The sequence below is a fragment of the Aptenodytes forsteri genome, unplaced genomic scaffold, assembly GCF_000699145.1.
Source record: "Aptenodytes forsteri isolate BGI_AS27 unplaced genomic scaffold, ASM69914v1 Scaffold53, whole genome shotgun sequence".
Taxonomy (NCBI): Eukaryota; Metazoa; Chordata; class Aves; order Sphenisciformes; family Spheniscidae; genus Aptenodytes; species Aptenodytes forsteri.
In genome coordinates, this window is record NW_008795909.1 from 14,605,026 (window position 1) to 14,618,403 (window position 13,378).

The 13,378-nt window shown below is 40.8% G+C and overlaps 1 protein-coding gene across 1 annotated transcript in view; it reads right to left on the reverse strand.

Annotated features, from left to right (window-relative positions):
• The window catches only part of USP4 (ubiquitin specific peptidase 4), a 52,425-nt gene that overhangs the window by 4,826 nt on the left and 34,221 nt on the right, over positions 1-13,378 (reverse strand). Inside the window, exons 12-17 of the mRNA XM_019473438.1 lie at positions 13,003-13,086; positions 12,159-12,253; positions 2,517-2,708; positions 1,888-1,976; positions 657-872; positions 507-577 (exon numbers count right to left, since the gene is read on the reverse strand). Of these exons, the coding sequence (XP_019328983.1) occupies positions 507-577; positions 657-872; positions 1,888-1,976; positions 2,517-2,708; positions 12,159-12,253; positions 13,003-13,086 (747 nt within the window). The remainder of the gene's footprint in view (positions 1-506; positions 578-656; positions 873-1,887; positions 1,977-2,516; positions 2,709-12,158; positions 12,254-13,002; positions 13,087-13,378) is intronic.

Consider the following 13,378-nt stretch of genomic DNA (forward strand, 5'->3'; position numbering starts at 1 on the left):
CCCCTTCTCCACCCATACAATCATCTCAAGCTTCCAGCCACTCCTTTCTTGTGTTATGAACAGTCCATAAGAGAAAATATAGTATGTCCTTACTTCAAAGTTGGTGGGGTTTGGGTTTTTTGCAAAAGAGTAACAACAGGTTATTCTGTTACAAAACATGATCCAGCAGAACTCTCACAGAAAGAATACTGAGCTTTCTACTAGGCTCTATGAATTTGGTTTCAGGTTTCTTTTGAGTTTTGGGGGTTTGTTTTGTTTGAGTAGACTATGAATTAGAGTACTTAGCTTTGAAATTAAAACGTCCACTTTTCAGAATACACTGGAAACAGATCAGCAGTTATAGATCTATAGACCTTATCACTAAAAGATTTTAAGTAAACATATCTTATGCTGGTGACTCCAATTTTTATGAAGGGAGCTACACCTGCATTTCACCATTTACTGTAATCTTTCAAGTACCATGCAAATTTACATATAGATTATTTATGAAAAGAGCATACTACAACCTGTGCCTCCTGTTCATCAAAAAGTAGCCTCCGTGTATCAGAATCCCAGTCAATAGCAAGCGCAGAAAAAGCTACAAGAAAGAAGAAACATTTATTGCAAATGTGTAAGGAGAAGGAAGAAAAAAAAAAACATAGCAAGACAATAATTACCATTCAGTTTTAAGATTTTTCCTTCTACAATGGAGCTTATCTCAGAGGTCCCAGAGGAATTCACAAGGCTAAAAGTGAAATGCTGCTTCTTGCAAGGCTGCAGGTCTCTTGCTGACTCGATCTGCATACAACCCTCAGAGTGGCAGGGATCAACTTCTGCCAGCTTTTCCTTGCCTTCCTGTCCGCCATCCTGATGCTCCATCTCTTCAATGTCACCTGGCAACATTTAAAACAAGCACAATATTAAAGAGCTGCAATGAAAGTTTAGAGTGACACCTCACATTGACAGCTGTTTGCATGAGCCTGTTATGACACACACTGATTACTCAGAAAGTAATGAAAAGACACGGAGAAAAAGAAATCTGTGCTTGCTAACCACTACCTCTGAAGTTGTGGTTTTTTTGCAAAAAAACCCAACCAAACAAACTTTTTTTTCCTTTAGCAGATGCCAGGTAATGTGCTGGGTTTTATATCCTAGTATCAGACATGACAGAGAGTGCTCAGTTCACAGACGGTTAACAATCACACCTTCTGACAGCACACCCTAATAAACATCCCAAGACAGAATCAGCAAGGTTGCAGTTGGGTGTCTCTACAGAAGGGCATATGTAAGTCTCCAGGAAAGTTATTTCCATTCTTTGGGAAAAATGGGCAGATTTTTTTCCCCATTTAAAATTTCCCATTTAACTTGTTCCAGTTGTTACTCTCACAGCAGCACAAGTGAATCATTTCAAAGAAGAAAGAGAAACATGCATTTGCCATCAATGTTAAAAGCTTCTTTGTAAGCATCTAACCTAGGAATGAGACCTCATGATTCTAGGTCCATGAATAGAAAAATACCATTTTCACTTTATTTCCCCAGAACTTGTCTTTGTGACCTGACAGGCCAGTTTTCATCACCAAAGGGCATATTAGGAAAGGAGCTGCCTCTGAAGGGAGGCACCTGAACACCTAATAGGGAAGCAAGGACTTCCCTGACATTGGTCAAGACGAATGCATCCCGTACCTTGTTCTCCTGCTGCTGGTTACACACATCTGATCTCCCTTGGAAGGAAAACAGACTACAAGAACTCTCACTATATCATGCAGAAGTCCTATGCAATAGTGTGGTTTAATCATTGTGAAAAAACAATCTGCTAGAGCTTAAGCCAAATATACACAGTACAAACCAAATACTAATAAAAAGCTTTAAGTGTTGAAAAGCTTCCAGCCAATTTTGAAAGGACTTTACCTTCAACCACACCATTGGAGCCATTGCAGGTTCCTTTGTCTGGGCAGGGTGTAGAGTATTCTTCCGCCAAAGGGAGTTTCACATAGCGGCTAAAGAAAGGGAATATGTTTATCACACAATGTACATCAGAACAACAGCACCCCTCTCCATCATCAGTTCTTGTTGTCCAATCCCCTCAGCAAACCAGAACCCATCCTGTACAGCATCTCAGAATGAGTCAAACAAACATCAACAATTCAGTAAGTCTCTGTTCTCACTGCTTGTTCCAAGTTTTACTGGCAGTAAATGGAAAAGGCAAAAATAAGTTACGGTGACTCCATCTGAGAGCCCTGAAAACATGGTCTGAGTTCTGCTCCTGACCCGTTTTGCAACACCAAGCAGATAGCTTCCCTTGTGACCACCACCAGCACTCTCTTACAGCCTGCTTTTACAGAGCCCAAAAAACTAGGACCTTGAAATGTCCCTAGGGCCACCAGACACTAATGCAATGCAAAGCCTGGTCTATACACCACACACAAATCAAGGAAAATTCTTCCCATTAACAAGGATGCAGTAATCGTATTACAGTGTAATTGAATAAGCGACCACTAGAACTTTGCATAGGATTCAAAGGTGCAGACATGACTTACCTGATCTGCTCCAAAACCACACTGTACAAGTGATCCACAGTGAGCTTGTGTTTTGGCACAGATATTAATAGTGGCTGACCAAAGAGTACGGTCCCTGAAGTATTGCTGGATTGCCTCATTGTCTTTTCCCGAAAGTAAACAGAGAGAGTAACATACTCCGAGCCATCCTCACTTGGCTTGCAAACTTCGTATCTGTTTGAAAGACAGATATTTCCACGGGTTATTTCCACTGCCAAGAAGCACAGCAAGTAAAACCAACATGAACTCAGTCCAACAAGTCTCTCCACCAGGTCCTCCTGAGAAGTACAAAAAGGGTTGTACTCTGTCTTCATGCTACAGAGCAGTTTCCTGAACACTTCCCATGGCTGACAATGGCACAGGATACATACCTACCACCAGCTCGACTGCCACCTTCCCTCTGTCTTTATTCCTAATTCACATCCCTATTGCCACTCACCTCTCAAGACATTACCCTGACAACTACACGTTGCTTCAACCAGATCACGGTGTCAGTGAAAAATACTAAATGCACTTTGAAATCCCTCAGACAGTGTTTGTTCCCTCTGGAGAAAGAAACCCTCTTGATACCTTGGGTCTTGCATTCTCCCAGCCTCTCATACAGTTAATGGCCTGAGCTCACATTACTGTTTCAGAAAACCTAGAGTTCGGAAACATCTGCTTCATAGAAAAATCCAAGGACAGTAAACGCACAAGAAAAACATTCTGGAAGAAAACAAACAGCTCTGGAGAACAGTGAGGAGACTGAGACACAGCTTGTGCTACTGGGCGAAACAGCAAATCAGATATTTGCAGATGTCAGAGTCAAAAGAAACCACGTGGTCCAACACTATCACATTGTTCGCTTCAGGACTATTCATTACAAAAGATTCGTTTTCAGGAATGCCAAGTCACACTGCTCTTTAATTTGGTGAGTCACCTGTCCCAGACTTATCTTAAAACTGAAAGAGAAAGAAAGATTTCATGAAAGATGTCACTATGCATAACGACCAAGACCACAATCACATATCCGAACGTACCAACTCTTTAACAGCTCTCTTACATTAGACAAGTCACTTCCCTTCTCTCAACAGCCGAGAAACATTTTTTTATTCCTGTGTTCAAAATGCCCTTGTAGAGCAGGGAGGAGAACAAATTTCAGAGTTGTAGTTCTGTTCCATCCTATTTAAACAAAAAGGGATCCCAGCTCGGGGCCTGCACTGAGTCAGTAGAGTACATGAAGAAAAATATCCTTCCAGAGAGTCCCAGCCCAGCCCACCAAGAGCATTAGAGATCAGAGCCAGCATAAGACAGTCCAACGCAAATGGATGTTGAGGTTTTCTATGCTGTCAGTGCTATTCAGCTGGACGCCAGCACTGGATACAGTTCACACCTTCTAAAGTTTCCTGAGAAACAGCACCACAAAGAAGTGAATTACTTTACTTAGCACTATTTAAATAACAAAAGACCATACTCAGTCCCAGAATATCATCTACGATCAACTCCAGGTCCTATGAGACCCTTAAGCTGGACTCCTATAAAACAGATCAGTACACGACGACATGCACACGTTCCTCAACATTCTTGTGACTGCCTCTCACACCACCTACACTGTGCTCTGCAAGCAGCAATTAATGCAGCCCCCGTTTATACTCCACCCTCATGCACCTGAATGAAGCCCTGCCCATGCGACGGAACAGATGGGACAGAAAGAAAAAGTGACTTATTACCCATATGCAGGTGTCATCCATCACAAACAGCCAGCATGCTGTAGCCCTACAACACTCTGCAAAAGAGCATCTCACACACTTCTCACTGAAACATAACAGATTTGGTTACTCAAGTGCCCCTCTACCCACTCCACCTCAGAACAGCTTTTACATACTAGTATCAGAGGCAGACATATCAGAATCAGGATCTGTCATTTTCTGAATGTCTCGAGCAACAGCCATCCCTTCTAAAAGAAAAAAAATAAATCTAAGGTAAAATACTTTATCTATAGTTTAAGGAAGGCTATAGAGCTGATACTGGGAATTCCTGGACAATACACTGTAATTCTGTATCTTACAACTTAATTGAAATAATAGAACATAAAGATGATGCTACACCAGACTACACAACACAGTTTTAGAAGTCGGAGTCATTAGCTCAGCTGCTACCACACTGCTGAATATTGGCTGGTTGCCTTTAGAATTCATAACAACTCTGAAAAGTGTCTGAAAACTGCTAAGCAATATGGTAGTACTTGACCAGTCTTCATCAGCATTATGAAGGCTTCAGGTCTGCGGTTATAATTCAGAAAGGAGGTAGTGAGCAATGAAGTTTGCAAACTAAAGTTAAGCAAGCGCACAGGAGCATGAAAAGCTACAGAAAGACAAGGCAGAGCTATGTGAAAGGGCACTGAAAGCAAAAAAATACTCTGAGCTAAACACCAGGCTAATATATACGTTGTATGCTATTGAAACATTCCCTCCCAAGTGCTGGGATCTATGATATTAATTCCAGCTGGAAAACAGTACGTGGATCACATCAGTCTATAGCAACAACCAAGAAAAGAAGTGTATTTTGTACGAGAACAGAGAAGAGTAGAAAAAAATGCCATTGCAGAAGCTGACAAACAGATCTGTCTGAACAGGATTACTACTGCACACCAACCAGAGATACTGCTGTGAAACGATGATAGGTTCAAAAGTTGACAGTAAGAATGAACAGGCGACTAGAAAAAACCTGGGTGAAAAAACCTGGCTGCACATATTCTGATCTCTTCTAGGAAGTGGAAATACTCCTAATCTGTTTACTTTCTTTCATAATACCAGAACACATACAAAAAAGTAAACTAGGAGAAAATAAACTTCATATGTAACTTTTTCAGACAAGAGGTAGTTTGCCCTGTAGAAGTTGGTCACAGGATTTTGCCAGTCTTACAGAGGAGCAAGATTATAAAGGATGAGGGAATTAAACCAGCAAGATTTTTTACAAAGCTTAAAAAAAAAAAAAATAAAAGCTCATTTTGAAAAGGACACAAACCAGAAAAAAATGCCATTGCAGAAGCTGACAAACAGATCTGTCTGAACAGGATTACTACTGCACACCAACCAGAGATACTGCTGTGAAACGATGATAGGTTCAAAAGTTGACAGTAAGAATGAACAGGCGACTAGAAAAAACCTGGGTGAAAAAACCTGGCTGCACATATTCTGATCTCTTCTAGGAAGTGGAAATACTCCTAATCTGTTTACTTTCTTTCATAATACCAGAACACATACAAAAAAGTAAACTAGGAGAAAATAAACTTCATATGTAACTTTTTCAGACAAGAGGTAGTTTGCCCTGTAGAAGTTGGTCACAGGATTTTGCCAGTCTTACAGAGGAGCAAGATTATAAAGGATGAGGGAATTAAACCAGCAAGATTTTTTACAAAGCTTAAAAAAAAAAAAAATACAAGCTCATTTTGGAAAGGACACAAACCCTCATTTCAAACAAGAAAACACCAATTTCAGCAAGTGAGAACAAACTTCCCAGATCAGTCTGCTACAAGATCTCACACATCTCAGACATTTCATATAAAACTACTAGACTAGCTGGTTTGCTGACCTAAGTCAGTTCAACAATTGTTGTAGCCTCAGTCACGTTAACAAACCTGACACTTCTGCAGCCAGTCATGGTTTTTCAAGATCATGAACTCATCTAAACATAATACACAGCATGTTGTAAGAGAAGGCAGAAAACATGGTATGTATGGCAAACTAAATATATCTTATCCAAATATGCACACTTTTATAGGTTAAAGGTGACCTGCAAATCAATTTGTGAAACTTTTATCAATGTAAACAATACATATTACATTATATGCCCCATTAGCCAGGCTAAGAGAACAGGGTTATCTAGTTTATCCATCAAAACATTTTTCTTCTTAGGCCTTAAGAACTAAGAAGAAATACTAAGAGTGATACCCTTGAAACGGGCTGTGGAGTTTGTTTTCAAGTGGTACTTACCTGACCCCTTGTAGGCCGGCTCCAAGCTCCAGCAGGATCCCTGGGTGATGTGATATCACCAGCATGGTGCATGTGTGGGTGTTACATTGGAGCGGGAGCCGGAGGTCCTAGCGGGGCTGGACTTCACAGAACCTAAGAAAAAGAAATAGTAAGCATTTCGGTTATGTGCTGAATGCTGTTCTCTGCTTAGCCTGGAGAATGAGAGCATTCAGCACAAACACTGAACTAATGTTGTCAAATTGATTTGCAGACCACCTTTACATAAGTGACTTTCCGATCATTTGCCACAGATCTCCCTGTCCTTTCACAGGAACAACATGCCTCGAAAGAAACATCTACAATGCTGTAAGAAGCGGGCTAGTCCCACCATTCTTTGGCTGCGCTGCCCCTACACATCGTGTCAGTGATCTTGCTTCAAGTCTTACATCAAACCCCCCTATTTCTGCAAGCATCTCACCTCTTCTCTGATGCTAAATATTAACACATCTTGCATTTCCAAGCCTGTCATGATGAGAAAGAGATGAGCGCAAAGCCTCGTGAAAGAAGGGGCTTGGAGAATTCTAGCCCCAAATTCTCCTCCCCTTTCAGGTGACCTGGAGAAGAAAATGTGTAGTTTTGTCCTTTTGTGTAAAAGAAGCCAGGTTCATTTTGGGATGCATCTGAGAGTTAAAGTCACTGAAATGTCAAGAAGCCCAGTAACGTTCACATTTCTTCTTTTTGAAGTTTTACTATCAGAGAGCACAACAGGTAAGGTAATACACCACAAGAATCGATGAGCCAGAAACTGAGCAGCTGAAAGGGAAAATATATCTTAGCCATCCACGGCAGATTGGATTTTTTTTTTAAATTACTGTCCATTCAGCTTAAATTCCAAACGGAGTCCAATTCTTGGCCCCCTTGCCCCCCCCCAAGATTCAGCATCTCCCACCACTTTAGCAGGACGTGAAAATTCACAACACATGTCTCAAGATGTCCAAGGTGCCCTGCAAAAATCACAGAAAGCTGAACATGTCTTCCCTCATATTCCTACGGTGAAAACAGGAAAAAAATACAGCTTTTCCAATCACTGAAATCACCCAAAAAAGGTGCAAGCTCAATATTCCCACATATTGCCCATTTCACAAATATTCATCAACAGCACAGTCTGGACTACAATATCTGTGCTGCAGACTGTGTCCTCTGTCAAGCAAATATAAGAAAAACAATAAAGAATATTCCAGCTACGCTACTCCTGCTGCAACATGTTGTGTCAGTTCCTGCTCAGTGACCTTTACAACTGAAGCATTGCAAGACAACAGTACAAAAGTACTGATGACTTTTTTTTTCAAAATCACATCCCTGCTGGGGCACAGGTCTTCTACAGTATTAGATTCTTCCTTGAATTTTGAATTGAGACGTGTGTTGCTAGCTGGCTAGCGCACAATACTCTAAAATCAGAAGTCTGTCGAACCAGCGGGGATATTGTTGTCATATGCAGACCCAGGTCTGGCTACCGCTTTCAGCAAAGCAAACCTGGAGAAATACTGCAAGAGACTGACCATTTATATTTAATTTTTTCTTTCTTCCTTGCTTATAAATCAATTGCTATCTTGTCAGCCCAACTTAACGCTTTAGAAAGTCTTCTTAGTTTATTTTGTGGCAATATCCAGTATAACTATAGTGCAAATACACTTTTGATGGGTTAGCATGATTTATTGAATCTTTTTTAGGTTGTTACTTATTTCAGTTGTGAATTTTGGGTGAAAATACTGTCACTGTAAAACATTACACAGTTATATTTTCTAATAAAAGGCAGCTGTTCCCCTTCATTAATCGATACAAAGACAGTTTTCTTTCAGGAACAGAAGAGAGACACATTAGTCAGTGTAACTAGTGATACACCCCACAACTACATCACCAGTCAGCACAAGGGGATCTTTTCCAAGCCGAACATTTTGTGGACTATGCAGGCATACAGAGGCATCCTTCAAGTCATAAGAAGCAAGTCTTTTCCTGTCACTTCTCTAAAGAATTGGTCTTAATTTAAAACCAAAAGAACAAAATGCTTTTTAGTGGGCATTCAAGCCTTCTTCATTGACTATGGGGAAATAAAATATTTCTCAACTATACATTATTTCAATTACATATTTTTAGTTTCAAGTGGAAGCAATTTTGTTCTTTAAAGGTGGAAGATTCTGAAAGACTTAAGATTTTTTTGAAATATTTTTTATTTTTCCATTTAATAAACAGTGAGATATTTGCCTGTAATCTAAGAAGGTAAGTTAGTTGCTGGGATAACAGAAACTCCTGATGTTACTGGCAGCAGTAGCAATCTGAACATACGACCACCAGGTTACCACATTCTCCAGCCATGCATCACACAACACCTTCAGGAAGGCAACAAGCCCCGATCTGACACGTTACTGTTGATAACTTCTGCCAGACATGTGACAGCTTGAGGAGCACTTGAGAAGTTTCTGTTTAATCCGCCCCTGCCCCACTCTTGATCCGCTTCCACATGTACACCAGGACAGCTGTATGCAGAGCAACACGGCACCCCACGCCGGACAAGAGAACGGTTATTTTAACACTGCTCTGTATCCTGACCCAGGTTATCATCTAGTTCCACAGTTACATCAACCCAGCTAAGGTGCAAGAACGAATGCTGAGTGTTACTCAACCAGCACTTAGGATAAGCATAAGCTCTGTTTTCATGCCAAAAACATAAAAAGCAGGAAATTTTAGGAACACTAAACCAGTTAGGCTAGAAGGAACAAGTTAACCAGAGAACACAGGAGGAGTGAACGGGGCTACTCCTGCTCTGGTCTGGGAGAAGAGGCCCACAAAGAAAGCGTGCACTGCAGTGCCTGGGTCCAGCCCCAAGGTGGGTAGCAGTGGTAGGTGCAAGTCAGAGCAGCATTTGCTTCTCAGCAAAAAGAGCAGGCAGACAACCCAAGAGAAGTCCCAGCACTGAAGGAAAACATACGAGGGCCAGTGTGACAGCTAAAAGTGCCGGGGTGGGGTTCTGTGCAGGAGTCCTCTCTAGCAGGTATAAAATCATCCTTTCTGCAAGAAGCAGACGGCAGAGATGCACCTCCATGGCTACACGTACATTCCACAATGGAAAACAAGTTTTGAAGCCAGCAGAACAAAAATATTTACATTACTTTGGAAGTTATGCACTTTTTTACCAATGATGTACCAAGTCCAAACAGGCAATATTACCACTCCAAAAGCAACTCAGATAATTCTCAGTCTTAAACATTAAGATTTAGAAAGCCTGAAAAAACTCGCACAAGACAGTTTCAACTTACTAAAGAGTTTTAATTCACAGAGATCTCAAGGATTCCTCAGACCATGGGCTAAATACAGAGAAAAAATAAAAACATTTCCTGCAAGGAAAAACTAAAGAAAATCGTAAATTTCTTAGAAAGATACTAGAAACACATAATACATGGAATAACAAAACAAAACAAAAAAAAATGCCTTCAGCATATCCTTAATGCCGTCAGTTTGCAAGAGCCCAATGAACCAAAAACCTAACACAGCTAGTCTTAAATCCAACCGAGTCCTTTCAGTGACAATTTTCAAAGTTTTTGCCAGTGCCACTACACTCTCACAGCCTGCTCACCTCAGGCTCTACAAGCAAGTAACAGCAAAAGGGTAAAAATTCCTAAAGAATCACTCAAACCTGCAGTTCAGAAATCCCGAGTTTCAGACCCACCCTGATCGCTCCCCCCTTGTACTGGTCTTAACACAAAACTGATGTACTGTCAATCCCTCCTTTCACACCCACTTCAGCAGATACAAGACCTTAATAGATGGAAACAGAGCAGAATTTAAGAACCTTCGCACTGCTATTACCATTTCTTGAATGATTTAATTAAACCTTAGAACACCTAAGAGCAGACTTTTTATAACCAGACAAGGTAAGCAGATTGTCCACGACAAAAATAATTATGCATTTGCCGTTACATAAAAAGTTTTGCTCTTTATGAACAAGTGTTTCTGCGTTGCGTTTTTGAGACAAGACTCCCTTTCAACAAGAGAGTGCTGTTTTTTAGCTGTAGGTTAGAATATTACTTTACATTATCTTTTTCCTGGCAGCATCACCCATTAAAGGGAGTTCCTATGAGCAGCTTACTCCTAATCCTTGCCCTGGTGCCTGGCTGCTTGCTCTTGTCCCAGTGTTGAAAACATCTTAGACGGTTTACATGGAAAAACAGGATTAGCAAAACTTCCTCCTGCTAGCTCTCCTCTTCCTTGGAGGATTATTTTTAACCCAGGTCAGTTCACTCACTACGACTATGACTCATAGCATCACCCCATTTACAGTTGTGCCTGCACATAAAAGGAAGTGGTGACTGCAAAGTAAAATACATATGGAGCTGCAGTTCAGCTAATGCTTCCCCCCCACCATGGAGCAGAGCTAATTCAGACAGTTGTTTTCTGTGGAGGAATATGCAACATGTTATGCCTGTAGGAAAGTGGGGTATTTTTGTAATTACTACTGTAATAACACGCTTCTTGTTTTTTCAATGTTTTACTGGCTTCAGAGACAGACTTACTTACAATCTAACCACTTCACAATACCCTCACAAAACAGATTTCACAGAAGCCAAATGTCCCTCCTAGGCATCCTAACTGGCCACACCTTTAGCTGCAATTGAAGAAAACAACAACATGACAAGAACTTTCAGAAAAACTCAATCTCAGCAATGAGGTCACGACAGACAGCATGACAGAATAGCACCAAGCAGTATGTCACAGCATCCCAAGCAGTGAAAGGTACCCACTGCACCAGAGTATAGTAGTGCAGGACTTCACACTGGCACAACAATTTTATGGAAGCAACATCCTTGCACTGGAACATTCTCACATGAGGAAGACTGGACTTGCGATGAAAGGCTGGATTTGACCTCACAAGCCCCAGGTTCAGTTGTGAGCCTCAAAGTCCGTTTTGCACTTCATGTGCAATATTTTTCATTTTCCAGCTGCAACAGAGGAACGCTACTTTTGCTCTCCTCACCAGATTTCACAGATGACTAGAGACATCTCATCCACCACACATATGTAAAACATCAAGCACAACCAAATGCTCAGCTTCGCTAAAGTCCCTCACAAGCACAGTTAAGGCACAAATAGTGTAAGCGCCAGTCAAGAGTCTATCAAGAACCTCCAGTCATGGTTAGCTGGGTGCTGTAACAACTATGTTGGGCATTAGAAGAGGCAGAGTACAACAGCTTAGACTTCATGCTATCCTAATAACAGCTCCAAGGCTTTTGGCTGATTTGGAACGTAAGAACAGTAAGCTTGAGCTTGCCTAAAAATGCCAGTGAAAGTGTAACTGTAATCCAGACATAGATTATCATCTATGAAATAGGCTTGTAGAAAGTTCCAAACTGCAGAACACAGACCAAACAAAAAGTTCATTATCACCCAGGGCCATGACTTCCTTTGTTAGGAAAAACACCTACTAAAACACTGCACATGCTGATCTGCTGCTAGAAGAAGTGCTGCATCACTGCTAAGTCATGCAAAAGGTCTACAGGAAGGCTTAGGGTTTGGGGCGGGGGGGGGAGGGGGGGCAGAAATGAGGTTTTATATCCTGAAACCAAAGCGAGTGTTTTGTAGTATTCTTTGCATCATGGCATCTTCCCACTTTACTCACACAAAGATGTCGTCTTTTGGCATTATATGATTTAAACCTTCATCCATTTGGAAGATTTTGTGGAATCGATGATTATACACGTCTGTCACCACCATCTAGAACAGCAAGTGATATTTGCAAAGAGATTATAATAAAAGCTTACATAAATTTAGGCAAACTAACTTTAAATTCAAGCAATAGTTTATTCCTATTCTTTATCAGAATTTTCAGCACACCATCAGCACTGTTTTCTGTAAGAGCACCCAGCAGCTAATTAGCTGTATTTGTTAAGATGGATCAGAAAAACAAAGCAAATAACAGACTGATTCTACAGAGATACTGAGGAGATGCGATTCCAACAGCTGGTGGAAACAACAGCACAGATCCCAACATCAAAGTGGCAACAGGCTAGGATTTCAGGCACAGATCACTCACATCTATAATTAACGGAAATAAATTGAAGTGCTACACTGGCATCCTGAAAATACCCCATCAACTACAAAACCATTCCCTCTGGAAAAGCTCACCTGATCTCTTTGTTATTAAAAGGATGTTCAAGAAGAGGTGGACCCAAAACAGACATTGAACATCTCTCAGTACTAGGAAACTACGCTATCAGAAATGTTGGGGGTGGAGGCTAGCTTTCTGCCCCTTCTCTTAAACCTCTCTACTGCAACGGAAGTATCAGAATAAACACATTGTTTGATGTATCTTTTTATTTTACAATCAAAGAACAGCATTCAAACTTGTTAGGGTTTTGTCACTATTCCATTAAGTTCAGCTTATCACCCATTTAAAAGCTAAGCCACCAAAATGTTTCAAGAACAAACATTTATCAAAATTACTGTGCTGCATTTATCCTTACATTTTCTGCAGGAACACCAGAGAGTTTGAAGAGTGATTCACACAGATCCGAGATGGCCCCCATCATCGGCACCACAACCCGGTACTAGAAACAAAGATAACATCATGCTTACACCACGCAAAATAAACACATGCAAGGCAGAGAGCAAGAAAATGGAAATAAACCCTTTAATTTATACGAGTTGTGCTGAAGTTAAGGTCACAGCCACACACTTCAAGGTCTTCTGAATCTCAGCTCTACTTTACAAAGCAGGGATTTGGAAGGAATGAAAGACCCTTGAAGAACAGTTGGCCTTCTGCTTTGATCAGGTTCAGCAGTAGCAAAACCCACCAAAAAAAAAAAAAAAAAAACACCAAACACAGCAGCTTGCTAAGAA